At 36.0% G+C, this 21,707-nt stretch overlaps 7 protein-coding genes and 1 non-coding gene across 8 annotated transcripts; 4 read left to right on the top strand and 4 right to left on the bottom strand.

Moving 5' to 3' along the window:
* The first annotated feature begins 155 nt into the window (after window positions 1-155).
* mRpS34 (mitochondrial ribosomal protein S34) lies at window positions 156-1,812 on the top strand. Its single transcript, XM_018450868.1, has 2 exons — window positions 156-710; window positions 1,201-1,812. The coding sequence occupies exons 1-2, from the start codon at window positions 525-527 to the stop codon at window positions 1,603-1,605; spliced, it is 591 nt and encodes a 196-aa protein (XP_018306370.1). The 5' UTR covers window positions 156-524; the 3' UTR covers window positions 1,606-1,812.
* Window positions 1,813-1,828: 16 nt separating this feature from the next.
* On the bottom strand, window positions 1,829-2,414 carry LOC108724474 (IQ domain-containing protein K). Its single transcript, XM_018450869.1, has 3 exons — window positions 2,268-2,414; window positions 2,043-2,179; window positions 1,829-1,981 (listed from the first exon to the last, which is right to left on the bottom strand). Exons 1-3 carry the CDS (start codon window positions 2,394-2,396, stop codon window positions 1,840-1,842), a joined length of 408 nt encoding a protein of 135 aa, XP_018306371.1. The 5' UTR covers window positions 2,397-2,414; the 3' UTR covers window positions 1,829-1,839.
* A 24-nt stretch (window positions 2,415-2,438) lies between these two features.
* LOC108724441 (uncharacterized) lies at window positions 2,439-3,734 on the top strand. The gene is made up of 3 exons (XM_018450818.1): window positions 2,439-2,719; window positions 2,868-3,487; window positions 3,723-3,734. The coding sequence occupies exons 1-3, from the start codon at window positions 2,647-2,649 to the stop codon at window positions 3,732-3,734; spliced, it is 705 nt and encodes a 234-aa protein (XP_018306320.1). The 5' UTR covers window positions 2,439-2,646.
* On the top strand, window positions 3,373-4,854 carry LOC108724472 (uncharacterized). Its single transcript, XM_018450866.1, has 4 exons — window positions 3,373-3,433; window positions 3,533-3,866; window positions 3,941-4,321; window positions 4,488-4,854. The coding sequence occupies exons 2-4, from the start codon at window positions 3,737-3,739 to the stop codon at window positions 4,718-4,720; spliced, it is 744 nt and encodes a 247-aa protein (XP_018306368.1). The 5' UTR covers window positions 3,373-3,433; window positions 3,533-3,736; the 3' UTR covers window positions 4,721-4,854.
* A 62-nt stretch (window positions 4,855-4,916) lies between these two features.
* On the bottom strand, window positions 4,917-7,391 carry LOC108724440 (uncharacterized). The gene is made up of 5 exons (XM_018450817.1): window positions 7,339-7,391; window positions 6,660-7,162; window positions 6,093-6,389; window positions 5,812-5,993; window positions 4,917-5,416 (listed from the first exon to the last, which is right to left on the bottom strand). Exons 1-5 carry the CDS (start codon window positions 7,381-7,383, stop codon window positions 4,917-4,919), a joined length of 1,527 nt encoding a protein of 508 aa, XP_018306319.1. The 5' UTR covers window positions 7,384-7,391.
* A 1,015-nt stretch (window positions 7,392-8,406) lies between these two features.
* Window positions 8,407-8,498, bottom strand: TRNAI-UAU (transfer RNA isoleucine (anticodon UAU)). The gene is given in 2 exon segments: window positions 8,407-8,442; window positions 8,461-8,498. It is a non-coding gene; the product is annotated as a tRNA-Ile (tRNA).
* A 493-nt stretch (window positions 8,499-8,991) lies between these two features.
* Tmf (TATA element modulatory factor) lies at window positions 8,992-19,956 on the top strand. Its single transcript, XM_018450861.1, has 18 exons — window positions 8,992-9,425; window positions 9,724-11,723; window positions 11,797-11,898; window positions 11,971-12,249; window positions 12,326-12,664; window positions 12,766-12,978; window positions 13,053-13,199; window positions 13,275-13,667; window positions 13,743-13,983; window positions 14,073-14,199; window positions 14,293-14,533; window positions 16,018-16,285; window positions 16,426-17,623; window positions 17,770-18,185; window positions 18,286-18,575; window positions 18,649-19,061; window positions 19,331-19,458; window positions 19,540-19,956. Exons 2-18 carry the CDS (start codon window positions 9,733-9,735, stop codon window positions 19,873-19,875), a joined length of 7,122 nt encoding a protein of 2,373 aa, XP_018306363.1. The 5' UTR covers window positions 8,992-9,425; window positions 9,724-9,732; the 3' UTR covers window positions 19,876-19,956.
* Window positions 19,695-20,674, bottom strand: l(1)10Bb (BUD31-like protein). The gene is made up of 4 exons (XM_018450860.1): window positions 20,498-20,674; window positions 20,283-20,405; window positions 19,963-20,198; window positions 19,695-19,774 (listed from the first exon to the last, which is right to left on the bottom strand). The coding sequence occupies exons 1-3, from the start codon at window positions 20,589-20,591 to the stop codon at window positions 19,981-19,983; spliced, it is 435 nt and encodes a 144-aa protein (XP_018306362.1). The 5' UTR covers window positions 20,592-20,674; the 3' UTR covers window positions 19,695-19,774; window positions 19,963-19,980.
* Window positions 20,675-21,707: the final 1,033 nt, after the last annotated feature.

Genomic DNA, 21,707 nt, shown 5'->3' with positions numbered 1-21,707 from the left:
TCGTTTACTGGATAGATCTATTTATATCTTTACAGGATACCTGAAAGATCAAAGGATGCCTTTCGGATGTCTTTTCGAACATTTTATCATTAGAAAAGCCATTCAACTTACCTCTCATAATCGATATTACGCGCATTGTTCGCGACATCGTCGCACTAGAAAAATACTAAATTTGAATCGGCGAGAGCGTCACTCCGAGCCGAGCTGCGCCGACCGCTTCCGAAAACGCCCGAGAACGATTTCGATACTTGTGCCGCCATCTACCACTTTCCATCAGAATTAAAAAGTATCCACTCCGTAACCTCTTTTGCAATCTTACTCAAAACACTGTTTATCGTTATACGAAATACGCATAGTTTTCATAACGTAGACATTGATCTCGATGTTGCATCTCACGGATAATCGAGGACGACATTAAGAAAGAATCGGGGCAGCAACTCGGTACACAGAATTAATCAGCAGGAGGGAAATTTGTGGAGTCAGGACGGTGAATCCGGCACTCGTTTACCGATCAACTGTACACGATGCCTATAAAGTTAATCGGTCGCACGACGGATTTCAAGGGAAAGCCCTTATGGGAAATCGTTGCAAACTTGAAGAACTTTGGCGTTGGCAGACTCGTGATAAGGAATCGCTTTCAGAGATATCCCGAGCCCTGTTACATGAAAATACTGAAGGTCGCTGGGATGCCCTTGCCCGACCGACCCTATGTAAGTGCTAAAAACAATGGTTGGTTTTTCCAGCAAGAGAGAGACTGAGAGACCACGTGGCTACGTTTACACCGTGCGGTAATTAAGGCCGCGACCTATACAATAGATGTCCTTGTTTATCTTGTAAGTTAAACAAAGACACGTATCGTATAGGTCGCGGACTAAGCGCACCCAATGTAATAGTAATCATTTCATTTTTGTTTAATATGGTAATCAAAATTTGGCAATCATTAAAAATATAATGATTCATTGTATTACGTTAAGTCTGTTTTTTTATCAAAGAACTCTCTGAACTGGTACACATGGTACATATAAGTTGGATTGAATCAAATTATACTTCTTTCACTTCAATTTATATGCATCATGTGTACCAGTTCAGAAAGTATTTTGATAAAGAACAGACTTCTTGCGTCATCTTGCTGGAAAGCATGCAATATACCAGATAATTCTAATTTGTGTTGCATCTTCTAACATAGTTGCATTGCTTCAGACCGACCGCAAAGTTATAGCGTTAGTTGAGAAAGTCTTCCGTGGCAACCGAAGCTCGAAACCAGTGCAACTGGATAGCTCGACTTACAAGGCAGATTATGTGTTGGTTCCTAAGGATCAGGAGCATATATTTCTTAATAACACGAAGGTAATGGAGAAGAGAATCCTACCCAGGGTAACGGACTTTCCACCGTTATTCTCACAATTGATAATAAATCAGATGAAGGCAAAAGGCATCGCAGTGTCCGCAGAGCCAAAATTAAATCTTCGGTATAATCTCGCAGCAACAGATTTTAAGAGTTACAGAGTAGCTGAGGAGAGTGAAACCCCAACGGTGAAACTGAACTTTAAGATGGACGAGTCTAGTTCACTTTTCCCAAAGCCAGAAGAGACAGCAGCCTCGTGAGGTTTTACATTTAATGTTGATATATATAGTTGTTAAGAATAAATATTTTATAAATTATTTCTGAAGAAAGAAGCAATAAATTACTCTAGGGAGAAAACAACGTAAAAAGAAAACAATCCGATTCTTAAAGCTCCATTTCATTGGATATATAATTAAATTCGGGAGCGTCCATTTTTTCTGCACGAATGACCTACAATTTATGCAAGAACCATTATTCATTTTTCAATTCCTTAATTATATCAATACCTTCCAAAACTGACGCATCTCCTGAACATCCGTATTTTTTCTAACAAGCCAACCACGAACATATCTCTGTATATGTGAGGCGGCCTCCTCTTTAGTCCACAACCACGATTTTGAATAAATTGGCCTGGGACTTAAAAAATGGTGTAAAATAAAATAGAATTTTTAAAAACCGGGATATGTTTTCTTCTTACTGCAACTTTAGCCATAGCTTGAATTGTGGTATGTCAAATACGCCTTGCCAAGTGCACAATCTACTCGGATGTCGCGAGTTTCGATTCCAAAGAATCTCGGCAAGATAATCCAATCCATTAAAAGAGCATTTATGTGTCTATAAAGTATAGTAATTTTTTTTTTCAAGATATCGTTTGTATTTATTGATCCTAAAAATACACGCGATATCTAATGCAACATTATACTTCTAACGCATTTCGACGATCAGCTTCAAGTAACATTTCCTCCATTGCATTTAATAAAGTCGGGAATATATTTTTATTTAAGTAATCCGGGACGCTTTCAGATGAATTCATCGTTTGCACGTCAAGCATTCTACGAGTTTATTAAACGAATACAGACACGAATCGACGTAAATTATTGCAAACTTTAGATAACTTAAATATAGATGAAATTGGCATGTCAACATCAACAAAAGATGGAAGCAGAATATTAACAATGTTAAAATATAGACAATAAAAGTTGTTTAGATCACATTTCGCTATTTTTGCGAAATTGTGAAATAATGAATGTCTCGTATATAAATATGTAATCTGCGGAAGCGCGAAATATTATACATTCTAAATGTCCCGTGACTCTATAAAAAACCGATGTCCCGTAACTTGTCCCAAAGTCAGAGAACAGCTCCGTATCGCAAGTATGTCTCTTTATAAGATGTCTTTGAACGCGTTATTAATAAATTGATAAAATTATTAATAAATTAATAAAATTATTAATAAATTTTAATGTTTTAAAAACGCACAATAAATACGTTTTGAGTAAATGTTTCTATCTTCGTAAAACAGTCAAGGAATTGCCTAATGTAACAGACGGGATTTTTCCGCGGAAGAAGAACGATGTGGAACCGCGACTTCCGTCGGATATTATTTCGAGAGCTATACGAGACGAACCGAACCGTGTAATCGAGACAGTACATGTACCCATCAATGATGTACGATCTGAAGAGTTAAAGGACATCGAAGCCAAACCAGTGGCTTTCCCGGAGTTTCCGGTCGTTAAGGAACCAACTGTCATCTCAACAGAAAAGATAGTTAATGATACTGAAGAAAAAATTGATTTGGAAAAAGAGAAATTAATCAAAGAAATCATCCCAGAAGAACCTATCACTTCAATAGAAAAGATAAATGATCTCGATGAAAAGAAAATTGATTTAATTGAAGAAGAATTAGTTCAAAAACCCACAATCATTCCGGAAAAACTTGTCACTCCAATAAAAAAAGGAATAGATCGCGATGAAGAGAAAATTGATCTTGTTGAAGGAAAAGAATTAGTTCAAGTACCCATAATCGTTCCGGAAAAACCTGTCATTCCAATAAAAAAAGAAATAGATCGTGATGAAGAGAAAATTGATCTTGTCGAAGAAAAATTAATCGAAGAACCCGCAATTATCCCGGAAAAACCTGTCGTTCCGATAAAAAAAATAATAAATCGCGATGAAGAGAAAATTGATTTTGTTGAAAAAATTGTCGAGAAAGAAATTGTCAGTCCGACAGAAGAAATAGTAGATCGCGATGGAAAAAAAATAGATTTGATTACAGAAGAAAAAATAGACCAAGAAGCTGTGATCGTCCAGAAAGAAACTGTCAGTTCGATAGAAAGGATAGCAGATAGCAATGATGAAAAGATTAATTTCGTTGAAGAGAAAGACCTAATCATGAAAAGAATCGCAGAAGAACTTATAAAGGAAGTTCCGATTGAGAAACCTGAGATTATAAAAAACAAAATTGAACAGGCACCAGCACCAATAATTGAATTGGAACCGTCGCAGGAATTAGAAGAGCATTGTAATTAAAAATAATTATTGAGATATGACTTACAGAGAAATTTGACTGATGGTAATTTTAAACGATAATTTCAGTCGTGCCAGAGGAGCCTATGGTATATGACGAAGAGGAAGAGGGCAAAACTGACTATGAGCAATATATCGACGAGGAATTGCAGGAGTTTCTACCCGCCGTAATAGCGAGGGAAATTCCGGAGGAGCCGAGGGCGGTGCGTACTGAAATTTCCAGGAATGCGGCCACCTTATACGAGAAAATCGATCACGAAAGACCTGTCAGACCATCGAGGGAGCGAGAAGCAGTGACCGCAATGCCTGAAGAACGACCGGTTAGAGAAGAAGTATCTGTAAAACGAGCTCCCGAGAACTCGAAGATAGCAGAGCGGATCGTCTCGCGTAAACCTGCAGTCGTAGAAGATGCTTGCGAGGAAACATGTCCTTTAGTAAAAGAGCAGAAAGGCAAGCAATTTGCTTATTTTCAAAAAAAAAAAAAAACTCAGTACTTGTTGTCTTCTATATTATATTGATCTTCTTTTCTGGAGGTACTTATATATAGTATATTTCCCATATACATATATGTATATCAGTTTAGGTTTCTACAAATCAAGATTCGTTCCTATTGCAGAACGCATTATGCGCAAATTGAAGATACGGCAGCGAATCGTAGATCATTATTATCTGACGAAAGGTTTCAGCTACTTCGAGGACGTATGCACGTGCTCTTTGGCTTGTATGGTATACACTTTGAGCAGGGATCCATTTGTGAAGAGTATATTCGCGTCTCTTGCATTGTTTGCAGTCGGATTGAAACTGTGCTCCGAGCTGGATGCGTGGGAGATGCCGAATCGCATTTCATAAGACCAAAATATCGATAATGGCCAACACGTAATCTTCACCTAAGCCTCTTATAGAACGCGACGATTTGCATTTAGATTAACGAGACACCATTAATCGAATGTGTACAATAACTCATTTATTCAATATACAGCTATATACAGTTTGAAATTTTATATACAATCATAGAGATATAAATAAATTAAACATTTAAGATTATTTAGAATTTTGTTATCCTTTGACGAAGCGAGGTTCTGACGATCCACAACAACGCGATTAACACGAGTAACGCAGTCGCTGATAACAGGATTGCTAAATAATAATTCTGTAAAGCGCGTGTTTCGTATTTTGGAAGAACCACTCGCAGAACAATGTCATCCTGCCACTCGACAGTATTGTTTCGATCCAAGATACTTCTAGCACGTCTAATGTGACTGCCGGGACAGTCCAGAACACAGTCCACAGATTCTACACATGCCATGGCCTTCACAGTGAGGAAAATCTCGTCGGTCTCTTTCATGCCCTCAAACATGAACGCCTGGAAAATTACGTAGCTCTCCAACGGTGACATCGCATATTGCTCGCGAGGACAAATCTCGTGCACGTCCGGATTCAAGCAACCATCCTTATCGAGAATCAACAGACTGTTAACGATTTTCTGCCGCTGTTGCTCTTCTATGTAATGTATTGTCACTTGGCCGATCTTTGAGTGTCGCCAGCCTTTGAACATGCGAAAAGATAAATTTAAAAAATGAAAATTAAAATAATTAAGATTGCGTAAATAATTAATTTTCATCATTTAAATCTATTCTCATATTAGTATAATTATAAATAATTATATAGTTAACGATCTTAATTATATAATCTTAATTTACGATCTTAATTGTGTAATTAATCAACTTTTGCTTGAGATTAATTTTATATATCAATTTAATAGGATTATATGACTGATTTTTCTTTATATGTATCTCTTGTATGTCTTACTCTTTGTGAGCTGAAATTATCGATTTAGCGAATCGTATGTTACATGAAGTAATGTTGGTGCCCCAGGTATGCCATTCGTCTTACTAAAGAAATAAAAGTGTACTGTCACCGTTCAGTACTAAAGTGCTTACTGTCGTTGCCGTTGACTAATACGCGTAACAAAATCTCTTCGCCTAAGACGACCGTGCCACCCGATTGTATTTTCGTGTCGAAAATGTTTTTTGAGCCGTAAGTCTTCCTGAATAGTCCAACGTCAATATTCAGGGCATTTTCAGCACCGCCGTTTAGCACGCCTGGTATGTTCCTCGCTTTCCTATGGAAGGATACATAATATATCTGAATAAATCGTTTTCCGCGCCAGAGGGATGTTTATTTTTGCTACTTTCGTCAGAAGACAAATGACGCGTCTTACGCTTCTAAAGTCTTCACGCTGATCTGTCTCGTATGATATGCGATTCTGTTCTGGGTCTTACATCGCAGCGTTACTCTATGGTCGTCCTTCAGTCGTAGACCGGAGATCACGGGGAATCTCAGATCGAGACAATATGATTGGTTGCCATCCGTAGAACAATCAACGACCCCGCAATTCCAGACTTGGTCTTTCTCAAAACTAATGCGATAAGAGTCCCTGACTGCTATTGCCCGACAAGTATCACCCATCACGTTGTCTATCACCGGTGGAACTGAATTCTTCGCTTTGATGGTTGCTCTGTAATTATGATACATATTGATTATCAAATTCAAAATATCACACATCTCATTAAAATTAATTTAATTTAGTTATATATTAAATTTAATTATCAAAATTAAAATCAAATGTGTGTGATTGATGAATTGTTTAGTTGTGCCAAATATCAATCTTGATCTTTCTTTTGTCTTATTGCAAAGTGTACAAATGTTTATCTTAAATTTGAAAAATATGGCAAAGATTAGCTTATAGATGCGGTAAAAGAGTTAAAATCTTCTTGAGTTTCATTACCTGAAGAACAATTCGTCTCTCGTGTTCTGACAGGACATCTCCTCAACGCTAACGCGGTTTACGAAGGATGGTGATGTTTCACCGAAAGGAGAAGGAGGCTGCGTTGTGGTCTGTTGAGGGTGTTTGCCTTGTTGGAAAGTAGGTCGACGATGATGCAGAGGTATTCGCAACCCGTCGCTCCCCGGATACCTCGTGTCGTACGAACCCTTGCGCGTGGGGATTCGCAAGGAATCCCGTTCAGGAAGACGATACAACGCGTTGGGATAGTTTCTGGTCTCGTCCGTTACCGCGACCGCTACGTTCCGAGCTCTGTTATTGATCACTTCCGGCAGGGAGAAATCCGGAATCGAAGTTGGAGGTAAATAACTGTTGTCGTGAAGTATCGCTACCTTCGAAATGTTGCGTCTGCGATGGAAATTCACAAAGATAGCATCTTGCGACTCAAATTCGTTCGCGAGGTTCTCTAAGGATATTATGCTGATGAAGAGGAGCCACCGATATATCTGCAATGATCGCCCATTAGTTTGATGAATTAGTTTGATAATTATAGTATAATGAATTAAGCATAAAAGTAGTTTAACTTAAGTCTCCTTTTGAATGTATGTAATTTAAAGTTTTTATATTTTCGAAAAACTTAAAATTCTTTTATGAATTGAAAATTAGACAATTCGAGATTCACCTGCGTTGAACACATTTTGTATTGCGAATTATAATATTGAGACATACTGAATAGCAGGGTGCGACTGACGATCGGCGAAGCCGTGGGTGGGCTTTTAAAGCGCTTTTAAAGCGCATACCTTCACAAAACCGGATTCCGGTGGTTATTGATTCGCCTGACGAACAACATCGGTGAACATCGACCACCAGACGATTTAATAGGTACCGCATTTCGTGATTTGGTTGACGATTAGGTACTTAGCATAAAACATCATTCGCATCCTCGATTTTAACGCGGCTGCCATTAATAATGATAACGGCAGGATCTGTCGTCGTCACTCTCACGCTGTTCATTATATCTCGATCAATTTAGGTCAGAAGGTCTCTCTGTGACTCGCATACATTCGCATGTCCATTTGCAGATTTCTAAGTTGACAATCTCTGATATTGCGCGCTTTATATACCGCTTAATATGTTTTTCTAAAAGAAATCGTTAAGTGTATAGTTATATCTTACATTGATAATAATGAAATATATATGCATACCATTTAAATATGTATATATCTCTTTAACTCGATAAGCTATATATATATATGTATCCTACGTAAAATTTAATACAATATTGTATTAAATTTATTACATTAAATTGATGTACTTACATAATGTACATACATTTTAATGTATGTGTATTATTTAGTATGCTACATTTATTTTATATCCCAAAATCATTGAAAATCTTGTAATGGATTCTTAAAGTTAAAATTTTTGATCAATTTTTATTGTGAAAATATTTTATATATTTTATTATTAATTATTTAGAAAAATTTTATATATTAATATAAATTTTGCCACATTAATGTTTAATTCTAAAATAATATTTAACATTTAAAATTAATATTCGATTACATTATAATATACGGTATAATTTATTACAATGTAACAAATTATCCTCATTATGTGTTGAAATTATTGTACAGTCTAATGTTGATTATTGTTTAATAATTAATGTAATTGATCGCATAGAGGTAATGATAAGCGCGAGAAATTATGAAACTATCAAATCGATTTGCATAAAATTGAAAAAAAAAATTGCTCCAGGTGAGGCTCGAACTCACAACCCCGGCATTGCTCACGAGAACTGCTCTATAAGTACCGTGCGCTAACCAATTGCGCCACTGGAGCTGTTGGAATTGGTCGTCGTAAACGGGACTCTTCAGCGATAGTATTGCTAATACCGAAAGCTTCTTGCTCTTATTTCACGTATTATTAATTTGCGCATTATAAATGATTTCAACATTTTTACAAAAATCGAGTTGAAGTAGAAACGAACTTTAAATTTCTTGAATAGTCGCCAAGTGTCCAACATACTCAATGTATTCATGCATTGTATTTATTTGTTTTATTACACGCTCGACTTCAATTCGCAAGGAAATTGATGACGTCTATTTGACAACTCATGACTAAGATTTTATCGTTACTTGATTTCCAATTGAATCTGCACTTTCCTTTAAAAATGCGCAATAGATATATTCAGGAAGAAAGAGAGAAACGCAGGTATAGAATTTACAAAAAAATACTGAACAAACGAAATTAAAGAATACACTTTTGTTTATTATTCGAGTATCCTCGAGCCTACAAAGTTAATGACAGGTGAATGACAGGATCAAAATGAAACAGATTTAGGTCAAACTCTTAGGTTAGAATAGAGAGAGAGAGAGAGAGAGAGAAGGTGAAAAAAGTGCAGAAGGTGCAGTTGAAATGAAATTTGATTCCGATCACGATGTTCATGTTTTCGCATCGTGAAGTTTAGATTGTGCGTATTACGTGATTGATCGCGTTTCGCATCCTCAAGGAAATGCGACCGAAAAATCAGTGGAGATCAAGAAAAACATAAACAAACAGAGCGAGGAAGGAAAGCCTTTGGTGCGAATACCGTGAGAAACGGAGATTGATAACACTAGCTGCGACACAGCACGCACGACCACGACACTCTTCGCGAACATGTCGGCTGCTAAATACATTTTGACAGTCATGTGAGAAAAAGGAGAATCCGCCACCGATCCTGAGACCGCGCCTCATCGTCACGATCATCGCCCCAGAGGATGTCATGTACGTAAATCGTGGTGACACGAGGCGGAAGGAACGCGAGCAAATGCCACGTAACAACGCGGTAGCATGCTTGTTTTTGAGAGTCGAAACATTCTTGCTTATCGCGACGTTAATTTCCCGTCGACGGTTTATGGAACACGGCTTAAAGAACATGCGCGTCTTCATTTAATTTAACTTTACCGTATGTATTTTGCAAGCACTTTGTTTTTGTCGCATGTTCTATACATTGTAAAGGTTACATTGTATTTATTTGTATCTTGCACAGTAGAATTCATGATTTATTTTGTTTCTCTTGTAGGCATAAAATATGAGCTGGTTTGATGCCACGGGATTTGCCAATTTGGCAAAGTCTGCTTTGAAGGGAGCACAGAAGACCATTGACAAGGCTTTGGATATCAAGGAAGAAGAACCGAAGGTGATTCAGTCGCATGCAGCGGAAACTTCAGATTTTTTTACGAGTTGGGGAATACAGAATGAACAGGAGACTATCAAACGTGACAGCGATCCACAGAAACAACCAAACTCGAATAGTATTTGGGGTAGCTTTACAGGCTCATTTTTTGAACCTACAAAAATAGACGGGAATGGATGGAAGACTGTCAAGCATTCCAAGTCCTTGCAAAGTACTATGAATCAAGATGAACAACACACCATGGTGTCTTCTACTTCCGCTCCTGAAAAATTGGTGACAAAGGACTCAAAGTCTGCAATAGCAAAGAGTGAGTCTGTATATAAGGAAGATAAAGGAGAGTCTAGTACTATCAGTGAATCTGTAAATACTAATCGTAGCATATCTAAAGAATCTAATGAAAAAACTATGTCAGAATCTTGTATATTATCAGAACAATCGTCTCTAGACAATGTTGTTTCTATTAGTACCGATAAGACTAAAAGTACCAGTTTAGACTTGGAACAAGTATACTATGCACCAACGGCCGACAATACCGACAGTGATTCTACGACAAGCTCTGACAGGGAAGAAGAAGAACAATATGACAACGAAGTGGCATCAGAAAGCAACGATATCAATCACACATTGAATCTCACTAATGTGTTCCACCAAGTACCTAATGTTTCCTCTGAGAGCGATAAGAAGAGTCTGGAGAGTGTGGAGATACTTGGTTCGCAATCTAACACCGATTGCACTACCACACCGGAATCAGACCCTAATTCTGTTACTAACTCATTAAGTCCCTCTGTCATTGATATCAAGGTAAATTCCGAATCGGTTGAGATACTGCCCGACAGTTTGGTAACGTCACCGAGCTCGGTGGAGATCCTAGGAGATTGGAAGAGCGACAGCAGTCCTTATCTATCTCCAATAGATCAAAAAAATCTAGAGTCATCTTCTGTTTTGGGCGAAGATGAATGTGCTACTCCATGCATAGACTGCACCGACATGTTACAACCGCCAAGTAGAGATCAATTCGCGGAAGCTTCATCGTCCGACATCTCACCATATGAATCTCCGATGGAGGAGATCAAAACATTGAACGTCAGTCCATATCCTAACAGCGTTGATAGTACACCGTCACCCAATACGTTTTCTAGCTTGGACACAAATAAAAGTTTGACAGACGCGACAAACGACTCAAAAACCTCCCCTGAAAGCGTCGAAGTGATACCGGACGTAGACGAAACAGACGAAGTAAGCTTGGCCGAAGATTCTTACACTTCAGCTTCAGAAGGTACAGTCATGACAGTATTTGAACCGTTACAACAAATGGATACGACTAAAAATAAGGTAGAACTGAGCGATATAAAAGTACTTATAAAGATGCACGATTCGTGTCCGGATGATAGGCAAATCTCAACAAAGACTTGCACAGAGAACAAGTTAAACTTAAGTCTTGATTCACTGAAAGAGAAACATAATTTGCATCTGACACTTGAGCCAATTACCACACAGCCAATTCGCAAATTGGATCATTTGGAAGGAGTAAATGAGAAATCGGACGTTTCCACCTTTTCCCAATTAATGAGTACCACTATAGAACCACCGGATCCAGATAATCAAATCGAAAACCTAGAAGAAACAAAAATGATTGAAAGTAATACTGACCAATATTTTATATCTACCGATTCGAGCAGGGAAGGTACCTTGATAGAGAGCAGTTCGGAGGATAACGCAACATTAATCTGCACGAACGATTCCAAAGTCCTAGAGACGCCTTTAACTACTAGTTCTTATGTGAAGACTATGCTAGCTGACGCTATGGTCGAAAAAAGTGAAATAATTGATATGGAGACCCAGTGCACGGAAGTACTGCGAGAAAATTCGCCTATATCGTCAGAAAGGTATTATTTAATTCACATATACTTTATTCAAATTTATAATCACTTTTCTATAAAAAAAAATCTACTTTTATAGTCGTTCCGATCTTGTAAAAATTGGATCTGATCAAGCCAGTGGACATACAAGTGGAGACGAATTAGAAACTACAACATCGAGCGACATCGAAATAATATCTAGGTATGAATATAATATGTTTTGTATTTAACATTCAATATATCAACATCAGATTAATATATTATTTGTCAACAGTCCTAACGGAGATTCAAGTTCGACTCAATCGCGACAGAGTCCGGCGAAATTGCAATTGAGTAAAGGTGGTGATTTGTTAACAAAAACTTTAAAGACTCGAGGTCATTCTCGAGAATTGAGCGAAATCAGCGTAGGATCGGATGAAACAAATATGGAAATTGAAAAATTATTGAAACGAATACAGGAGATGACCGAGATTTTAGAAGCGAGAGAATCAAAGTTAATCGACGTAAGCAGGATAAATATGGAATTACATGAACAAAATACAAATTTAATGAAGTAAGATTGTTATAATTGTCTCAAAATATCATTCTGTCTTCAAATAACAGATATCACGAACAGATATGTTTTACAGACAACTTGAGAATTTTGAAAAACATGCGGAGCAAAATCAAAATATCAATCAAATCACAGATGAATATACGCAACGTCTGTCGGCACTGGAGAGGAAATTTCAACAAGCGATAAGGGAACGTGATCAATTGAGGAAAAATTTAGATCAGTTGAAGTTGGAAGCGGCTTCGCGTTTATCGTCGCAGGAAATGTCTAGCATAAATGCCGAGAAGGATGAAATCATAAAGGAGCTTCGTGAAGAAGGCGAGAAACTCAGCAAACAACAACTTCAACACAGCAACATCATAAAAAAGCTGCGCGTAAAAGAGAAAGAGACTGATGCAACGATAAAGAGTCAAAAGTATTTTAATTATATTCTTTTGCTGTTTTAATCATATTAAAAGTAAATAATAGCAAATGATAATTATATTTGTCGCAATTTTTACTTAATTATTTTTCTAGAGAACAAATAGAGGAACAAAATACGGAATTGGAGAGATTGAAACGATCGTTGCATGCGAAGGAGGAAGTAGAGCGTAGTCAAATAGAAGCCGTTCATACGTTGACAGCGAAAACGAAAAAGCAAGAGAAAGAGATACTAACGTTACAAGAAAAATTGGATAATACGGTACATAAGATGGAGGCCTTCAAAAAGAGCTTGGATGCTGCAAAAGCGTAAGTATAGAATTATTAATTGATTCTAAAACGAAACGAGTTTTATATACATAATAAAAATTTCTCTGCAATAGAGACTTAACAGAAACAAAGAAAAAATTGTTAGTCACCGAGGAGGAATTAAAAGAAGCTGTAGATAACGCGGGGGAATCGTGCCAATTGTTTGCACAAGTAGAGGATTTAAAATTGAAATACCGTCAAGCTGAAGAAGCACACGTCAAGTAAGTATATATTAGTTATACTATTCATCATATAAATAATTTTAATTCTAATACTATTCATTTTTTATTATATAGAAGGGAAGAGTTTTTCAAGCACGAAAACAACGAATTACTTAAACGATTAGAAGCGGCAGAGGCTAGAAGTGAAGAGTTCTCTGAATCCGTCTCAGTAGCAACAAAACCTTTATTAAGACAAATAGAACAGCTTCAAGCGAACTTATTACATAAATCCAATAGTTTCATGAAGCAAGAGAAGGTTTTATTGGAAAAAAATATTGAATTGCAGTCAAAAAACGAGAATTTAATCGAGATGGATCGTCTTCTGAGAGAAGAAAATGTTAATCTGAAATCCAAAGGATCGCATTTAGAATCGAAGCTTAATTTAAAAGAGAAAGAAAAATTGAAATTGCAGGAATTGCACGATAAAATAAAAGAAGAAAACGAGAGATTATTAGAACAAAATAAAGAGTAAGCGTTTTAGAATATATAGACATATTTTTGAGATGTGATAATATTCAATTTATAACAAAATTCAAATTGCAGACACCAAGATGCAATAAACACTCTCGAGCAGACACATTCCAATTATATACAGGAACTGAAGAGAGAAATAAACGCGCTAGAGAATAAATTAGCAGTTGAAAAGGCAGCGACTGATGCAGAACGGAGAAGAAATAATGCAATATTAGAACAACAGCAAAATACCGATGAGGAATCACGATTTAGCCCTACTCTCAGTATAGGACAAGAATCCGTCAGCAGTGCAAATAGTGCCTGGCCAGGTGTATGTATAGAAATCACGATTGACTATTATTACAGAAATTACAATTGACAATTACTACATAATGCAAAATTTGTTTTTTTTTTCCCCAGTTTAGCGATTCAGTATTTGATAATAACTCCGGAAGATTTCCTCCAATACCATATGAAAGCATTATAACGGGTTCGAGTAGTACGTCAATCTTCGAGAACTTGCAAGCACAACTAAAACAAAGAGATGGTAAGCTCACATATTGTACATGTATATTGATGTCACTAATTTTGTTTTTCGTTATTTAGTGTCACTAATCTTGATTTCATCTTTCCATCGCAGGTGAGATACAGCAACTTCAGTGGGAATTGTCTCGACGAAATGCAGAAAGGAATGCACTGAACTCGGAATTAGCAACGTTAACTTTGAAAGTAGAGGATTTGAGCGCCAACGTCGCAGAAGCACAGGCACTCAACGCGAGTCTTAATGAGACCCAAACCAGATACGATGCGTTGCTACAAATGTACGGCGAAAAAGTCGAAGAGAATCAGGAGTTACGACTGGATCTCGAGGACATTAAGGAGATGTACAAAATGCAAATTGATCAACTTTTAAAACGACAGAATTAACGCATTTTAACTTTGCTGAAAATGCAAAATTGTCGGAAACGAAGACTTACACGCAGCCTATAATTCTCTATGAAACTTTAATTATACACACGCACTTCGGCACGTTTTATCACATAATCATTTTGTCTATTTCTAGTAAGATTCGGCGTATAAGAAAGTTTTATAGTGGACGACTTTAATAATATGTATAGTCTAACGTAGAAAATGTATTTATATTATTTAACGCAAACGGAAATTTGTGATAAAGGATTTAGATGCCGATTAAGATTTCAAATGGAGTTCTTTCTGTGAAGTGATATAAATATATATTTATTGAGGATTAGGTGAGAAAGATCTTTAAAAAATGTCAGAGTTATCAAAACTTAACATATCTTTTTTTCCTTCTGCATTGTTACAATTATTATTATTCCTTGTGTATAATTATATTATTGTTTCATATATATTTTAATTTAACTATTTAATATCAGGGAGGCTCATGTGATATTGGATTGTATTATACAATGTTTAAATATGTAATGTATATAATATATTGAGAAAATGTACTTTATCAAATATAATGGTATAAACATTAACAATTCCTTTATTGCACTATATCATATAAATTATCGAATCCATATTTTTTATACTTTTGTAAACGTCGGAAATGTAATATGTTGAACATAATTTCAGTAAATGATGCAAAAATCTGTAATACGTTTAAATATTACACAGCTGTGATGGGGATTTACGATGCATGGTAATTGTCTGTTTCATGTCCATGCATGATATCACGCTTGCCTTGGTTATATTTAGAACAGTCCAGTACGACAAGATGTACCGCCCGTAGAGATCCGCGATTACTCGTGCATTTCAAATGTCATAATTTTTCGGCAAAATCATTCGCGGTTGCTCTCTAAATTCCTCGTCCATTCTTGCCACAGTTCCGATTTTAATTATCTCGGTCAGTTTCTAATATTCTGTAAGGATATATCAAAATTATGTATGTGTATTCTCTTTCTTTCTCTCTCTAACATATACGTTTTCGATATTTTTCTTCTCGATATGATATGAATCATTTACCCGATTTTGAAAGATACATATTAACTTTATAAAATTCTGTTATCACAATTAATTGTCGTTTAATGTCATATATTGCTTATAATATAATTTAAGTGTGAGAAAATGTGTTATTAAATAAATTTCAAATTATATTTTATATAGATATGTTTTGTTTTGCACGCGCAATTGTATATATTTTGAGTCCACTTTTGCAGAATGTGATACATTATAAAAAGTAAAACTAATTTGTTTATATATTTAATTCTCGACATTAAAGTGTTTTACATTTATAGGTTATAATTATGAAAGATATATATGTATGTATATATATATATGCATTGAAACAATATTTAAGAGCATGCTTTTTAATATATGATATGCTTTACTAGAACTGTGCTTTAATAGAAATGTTTAACATGGGAGACTTGGCTTCGATAAAAGGAAAAATTGTTAATTCACAGAAGAGAAGGCCAAATGTAATACTGCATACTAGAAATGTAATGATTCCCGTTGTAAAACCTGTGCCTTTTAAGCAGAGCTGCGACATGCCTTTCTCAGAAAGCAGGTGTCAGATTCTGAGAGCAAAAAACTACAGTAACAATCCTGCATTACTGTTCTCAGAGACACCCTTGCATACATTATATGATCCCTTGGAAAACTCGATCGAGGTCAATCCAAATCTGTATATTTTAGAATTCTCTTTTTCCTTCTCTTATTACGTACTTTTGAATACAATCTCGAAAAAAATACTAAAAATTTTGTTTAATATATTAGTATATTTATCTGTATTTGAAACTTGAAACTATAGGTAAAAATTGGTCACTGGAAACCCAAGAATCAAAGTACGAAATATACTATTTTTGGAAAAACTGATTCTCCAAGTATTAAAAAAACTAGTACTTCGCAAAACTCATATCCATCTAAGAGATCATCTCGCAAGAAAAAGTATAATGCATTACAGTTTCCCAATACAGTGCTTGCGCAACCTGAACCATCGACAAACGACAAAGATTTATACAAGGCAAGTTCAAGATCTATAAAATTATCAAGAAAGTGTGATCTGTCGCAAATAAAGGAAAGTCAGACAAAACACGAAGCCATGGTTGCACTTTTGCCAAAAATACCAATTAGTAATATCATGGACAAAGCAATTGTATCATCACCAAGTCAATCATTCTATGATACCATAGACACTATCTCTGCGGTGTCGACACAATCAGTGTCAAGTTTTAAGATCAGAAATAAAAAAACATTTCCAAACATTATAAATAGGGAGAAGTCAGTACCTAGTTTAGCATCGAACCATTTGCATCCTAGTACCAGTGAATATGAAATAAATGTTTTACATTATGAAAATGATATTCTGTTAGGAAATAACTTCCCACAGTCTGTACAATCTCATTTGAAATCTACTAATACAAATTGCAGTTTAGCTAAAATTCAGAATGACAATACTGCTAATGAGAGAAATGCAATAAAAAGTCATAAACGAGACAAAGATAAGATTATTAGCGACATAAAATATTCAGAGGAAATGAAGGATTGGATGTTACCGTCTCAAAGAAAAAAATATGACAACATACGTGAAATAAAAATTACTGGGAGAAATGGCAAAAGCCCTTATGACTGTAAGATAAAATATTCTTGGCAAGTTATTGGAATAAGCACACAAACGTCATATACTTTATTGCAAGATTTATTAAATAATACCATTATGGAAGATAATAAGTCTTTGTATAAAAGATGCAGCATTAAATATTCCTGGCAAATTATAGGGATTAGTACGCAAGCGTCTTTGCATAATTGTAACGACTCAGATTATTGGAGCGGAATATTACTGACACCGAGTAAGAATTATAACAAGAACAAAGCTGAAATTGATAATAATGAAATAGATCATGCTGAACAAGATTATGCGAGATATCCAAAAGGAAGATTGAAGAAATACTTGATATTGAACAATCAGCAAACCCAAACTTTCGCTGAGAAAGAAATTCAAGCTGATTGCAATGCAAAATATTCTTGGCATAACATGATTAAACAATATCTGTAATTAAAAAAATGCAATTTGCGAAATATTAATATTTATATATGTATTTAAATATTATCAATAATTGTTTATATTAATTCACATCGTTGATTATTTTTCCAGATATGGAACAAATTTCAGAAGCACTGACTAAGCAAAAGCTGTCAGATAAATTGGAGCTAGAACAAATTGACAATTACGATGGATTATTACACAAATACATGATAAAACCACTAACGCCAAATATTTCTAGTAAAAGTTCTGTGATATCCGATAACGGCAACGAAAAGACGAAGAAGGAAGAACTTCTGATGAGATTAACGTATGCATTAAACAAATTAAATCAATATGAACGAAATATTGAAAATAAAAAAAGCATAGAAACATCATGTCTTGATGCAAAAGATACTTTAGCACAAAAAGGAGCCGTATTGCCACGGAATGTGGAAGAAAATGTCAAAGGCATTATACAATCTGCACAGGAATATATAGCGAAATTGGATTATCAATTGAAAGATCTCGACAATGCTGATCAGCAGGTAAATATGAGATACTCTTAAAGTTTGTTGATTTTATTTCATTAAAATTGCTGTTTATTTTTACGGTGACTGAAATAACATGAAAAAATTGTTTTATCAGATAGAAAATAGTATGATGAAAACATTAAAAGATATAGACGGGACGTTTCAATCTTTGTTAGATGATGTATGCCACGAAATTAACAAGAGACGCGAGCTGTTGATACTGGAGACAGAAATTCACAAACATGAGAGTCTGATACCATTGAGGGCTTGTAGAAGGGAAGTAGAGGCACAGCTACAAAATGCACAGAATATTATATCGATGAGCGAAGGTATTCTAGAGCACCCATATCGATACAGCGTGAACGGATTTGGAAAGATAATTTCTGCAAGTAATGATTTAGGCAGGTGAGAACTGTGTGATTGTAATTTAAGAATTATGTTGAGTATTTTTCAGAAACTGATTAATTTCATTTCTAAGGATCCCAGCAGTGCCATATTCCGAGGAGCTTCCAAATATAAACTTTGATCGTCCATTGAACTCGTACAAGGAAGAGATTATAGAGCAAATATCGAAACTCGGCTGCATTTCTCGCACGATACCCGTTCAGATAATGAACATTGAAGAGAGACCGGCGGGTTTATTCGTTAAATGGCACGTAACTAATCCGGAGTATTTTGCCGAGGAGCAGACATTTATCGTAGAGAAAGCTAATGGGGAGGTTCTCGATTCGGCATCAAACAAATTTGAGACGGTGTACAGAGGATCCGAGACTTCTTGTTTTATTAGAAATATACCTGTTGATCAACTAGTTACGCTCAGAGTTAGAATAAAAGCAGACAACGTCGCAAGGAGTATACATCACGTCACACGAACTTCTATACCGCCGTATAGTATGTATAGAGAACGCGGACAATCTGTATTAAAAATAAAGCTTTTCTAACTCTTATATAGACATTTTACTTATATTTAATTTATTCTTGGAATCATAAAAGTTCTAATTTTATTTTAATCTGACTTAAATATTATAAATCTGATCTAACAGTTTTGAATTAGGAAAAGAATATTTTAAAAACTTTGCATTTTTTCATGTAAAAATTATTAATTTAAGTAATAAAATTATTAAATTAAACAATAAAAAAACTATTTTTAATGATTACAGACTGGGAACTTGATAACAAGAATTATATGATCACTAATGGTAAAATTGCTGCAAAAGTCACGAATACTATAAGCACACTGTTCTCACAAGGTCCTCAATTTGATGAGAATCACGTAATTGAATTCAAGGTAACTATATACAATGTCATTTTATTTACATTTTTTCGTCATACGTTACATTTTTTCTATGTTTTAATTTGTCTATCATAGTTTTTAGAAGTTCCACAAGAAGGAGACGATGACGAAGGTATTGCGTTAGTTTATGATCCACAAGGTAGTAATGATACCTTAAAAAGAGCAGCGTCGCTAATGATCACACCTCAAGGCAAAATCTTCATGGACGGTGACGAAAAACTGATGCGCCTGCCAAGAATGCGTTTCGGTGCGGTTATTATGATCTCTGCCTTCCGGAAAAATGCTCACATGTTGCGAGTGAATATCGAATCTGAAAATAAATGTGTTACATATGACTGGCGTGTACAAACGCCGCTATATCTTGCCGCCAGGTTTACAGAGTCCAAAAAATGGCATCTGAAGATTGAGTAAAGATGAGAAATACGCGCAAATTTATCTTTATTACAGAATACAAGGTGCACAATGTAATTTTGTGGCAATAAAAACGAAGTGCCTTACTGTAAGAAAACATCATATTCAACCAGAGCATCCTCTACAGCCACAATGTATGCATTCCACTATCCGACCTTCTTCAAGTTTACCTTTCGGTACTCTGCAGATACAGTTTGTACCGAAATTCGTGTCCCTTGTTTGAATGCAGCGCAGACAGCACAAATTTTCATAGCCAACCTTCTTCCACTTGGCGATCAAATTTTTATCAGCAATATTTTCATTCAAACAATAATCGTACAATTCTGAAATAAGTAAAAGCGTAAAGAAACCAGATACATCTCTTAAATTCTTATTAAAGGCGTTTTTTTTTACGATATTTAACTTACCGCGACTAATCGCCTTTCTCCTGTAAAACAAGTCATATATATATCGAGATTTCTGATGATGTATTTTGAATATCGGCCACAAGGATTCCTGTTTTCTCTTGCCTTCATGAGGCTCCGTCTCGGCTGTTAACAAAAAGAGAAACCGCATCTTATAAAATATCATTCCTGTTAAATTGAAATAACTAATCTAACCTCGCAAAAAGCAAAACACTCACCTTCGCGCATCTTTTGTTCCAATTCCTCCAGAGTCGGTTCGATTAGCTCCCAACCATCCGGAGGCGGTTTCTTGCTTCGTCGTACTTTTGGCATGATTTATTTTCAAATAAATATATTTCAAGCAATTCTATCAAACAGCAACCAAGCACAAGTCAAACAGTACACTCATGGGGTGCATTCAGTACTACAACCGCTCACTGAGCGCTTAGTGAGCACTTGCATCTTATTGGTATATTCCGTTAGAACTAAAAATATAGACCAAACAGATACGAGCTCAATGAGCGCTCAGTGAGCGGTCGTGGTACTGAATGCATCCATGGTATTCTTCTTTTTCAAGAAGACTAGAACCAGGAGAGTCAACTCGGCGTAAAAGCGGTAGTGGGGGTGAGGCAAGAAGTGGAAACGAACGACACCCCCCACTCTTGCGCTTCATCCTCTCTGTTGCTCTACATAGTCGGTTTCAATTCGTGACTGCGCATGTCAACGTACCTTGTTTCTGTTTGATTGAATTTTGAACTAAACATAAACCGTAAAAATTTAATCCGATGTGATTTACGATGCCCAAGCGAGTGTGCTGTGTTCGAAATTGTGACTTCAATCCTGGAGATAAAGAAAATCGAAAAACAATATTCCAATTTTGTGAGGTACTCAGTGAACTACTGAGCATCGTCCCCAAAAGGGTGGGGACGATGCGCAGTGAGCTACTGAGCATCGTCCTCAACAGGGGTTGGGGGTAAGCAGCGGGTGACGCTTTTTGACTCACCCCCACCACGCGAGTTGACTCTCCTGGTTCTAGTCTTCTTGTTCTTTTTAGTTATTGACTTCTGCCTCCATGAAATAAGCGGAGACAATACGGCCAGATCACATCGTAAATTTTTGCAAAGAACAGTGATGAGCGAACGATGCTCCAAAAGGTAATGCGGGGTCTACAACAGAAGTCGTAGCGGTCGTAAGGTCCTAAGTCGTAGAAAATTGACCAATCACAGTTGATTATTCTTCTCACATTCGATTGTGATTGGTCAATTTTCTACGACTTGTACTCTACGACTGTTACGACTTCTATTGTAGACCCCGCATTACTGCATGACGTAAAAGGAATATAATATTAAAGATTATCGTGATAATAGACAAGTTATTTTACATTACGAATTATAACAAATAAATATATTAATCAGAGATTAATCCCTTTTTTACTCAGTGAGCGGTCGT

This window comes from Mycetomoellerius zeteki, unplaced genomic scaffold (assembly GCF_001594055.1).
Source record: "Mycetomoellerius zeteki isolate Tzet28-1 unplaced genomic scaffold, Tzet1.0 scaffold3, whole genome shotgun sequence".
NCBI lineage: Eukaryota > Metazoa > Arthropoda > Insecta > Hymenoptera > Formicidae > Mycetomoellerius > Mycetomoellerius zeteki.
Note: the sequence above shows the minus strand (reverse complement) of the source record. Positions and strands in the feature narration are given on the sequence as shown.

Coding starts and splice junctions, on each gene's coding strand:
- mRpS34 (XM_018450868.1), top strand. CDS start 525: ATGCCTATAAAGTTAATCGGTCGCACGACGGATTTCAAGGGAAAGCCC. Junction 711..1,200: donor CCTTGCCCGACCGACCCTAT/GTAAGTGCTAAA, acceptor GCATTGCTTCAG/ACCGACCGCAAAGTTATAGC.
- LOC108724474 (XM_018450869.1), bottom strand. CDS start 2,396: ATGCTTGACGTGCAAACGATGAATTCATCTGAAAGCGTCCCGGATTAC. Junction 2,180..2,267: donor ATCGTCGAAATGCGTTAGAA/GTATAATGTTGC, acceptor TATACTTTATAG/ACACATAAATGCTCTTTTAA. Junction 1,982..2,042: donor AAGCTATGGCTAAAGTTGCA/GTAAGAAGAAAA, acceptor CCATTTTTTAAG/TCCCAGGCCAATTTATTCAA.
- LOC108724441 (XM_018450818.1), top strand. CDS start 2,647: ATGTCCCGTGACTCTATAAAAAACCGATGTCCCGTAACTTGTCCCAAA. Junction 2,720..2,867: donor AGAACAGCTCCGTATCGCAA/GTATGTCTCTTT, acceptor TTCGTAAAACAG/TCAAGGAATTGCCTAATGTA.
- LOC108724472 (XM_018450866.1), top strand. CDS start 3,737: ATGAAAAGAATCGCAGAAGAACTTATAAAGGAAGTTCCGATTGAGAAA. Junction 3,867..3,940: donor GCAGGAATTAGAAGAGCATT/GTAATTAAAAAT, acceptor CGATAATTTCAG/TCGTGCCAGAGGAGCCTATG. Junction 4,322..4,487: donor TTTAGTAAAAGAGCAGAAAG/GCAAGCAATTTG, acceptor TTCCTATTGCAG/AACGCATTATGCGCAAATTG.
- LOC108724440 (XM_018450817.1), bottom strand. CDS start 7,383: ATGTCTCAATATTATAATTCGCAATACAAAATGTGTTCAACGCAG. Junction 7,163..7,338: donor ACAAAATGTGTTCAACGCAG/GTGAATCTCGAA, acceptor CGATCATTGCAG/ATATATCGGTGGCTCCTCTT. Junction 6,390..6,659: donor AGAGACGAATTGTTCTTCAG/GTAATGAAACTC, acceptor TCATAATTACAG/AGCAACCATCAAAGCGAAGA.
- Tmf (XM_018450861.1), top strand. CDS start 9,733: ATGAGCTGGTTTGATGCCACGGGATTTGCCAATTTGGCAAAGTCTGCT. Junction 11,724..11,796: donor TCGCCTATATCGTCAGAAAG/GTATTATTTAAT, acceptor CTACTTTTATAG/TCGTTCCGATCTTGTAAAAA. Junction 16,286..16,425: donor CCTTGGAAAACTCGATCGAG/GTCAATCCAAAT, acceptor TTGAAACTATAG/GTAAAAATTGGTCACTGGAA.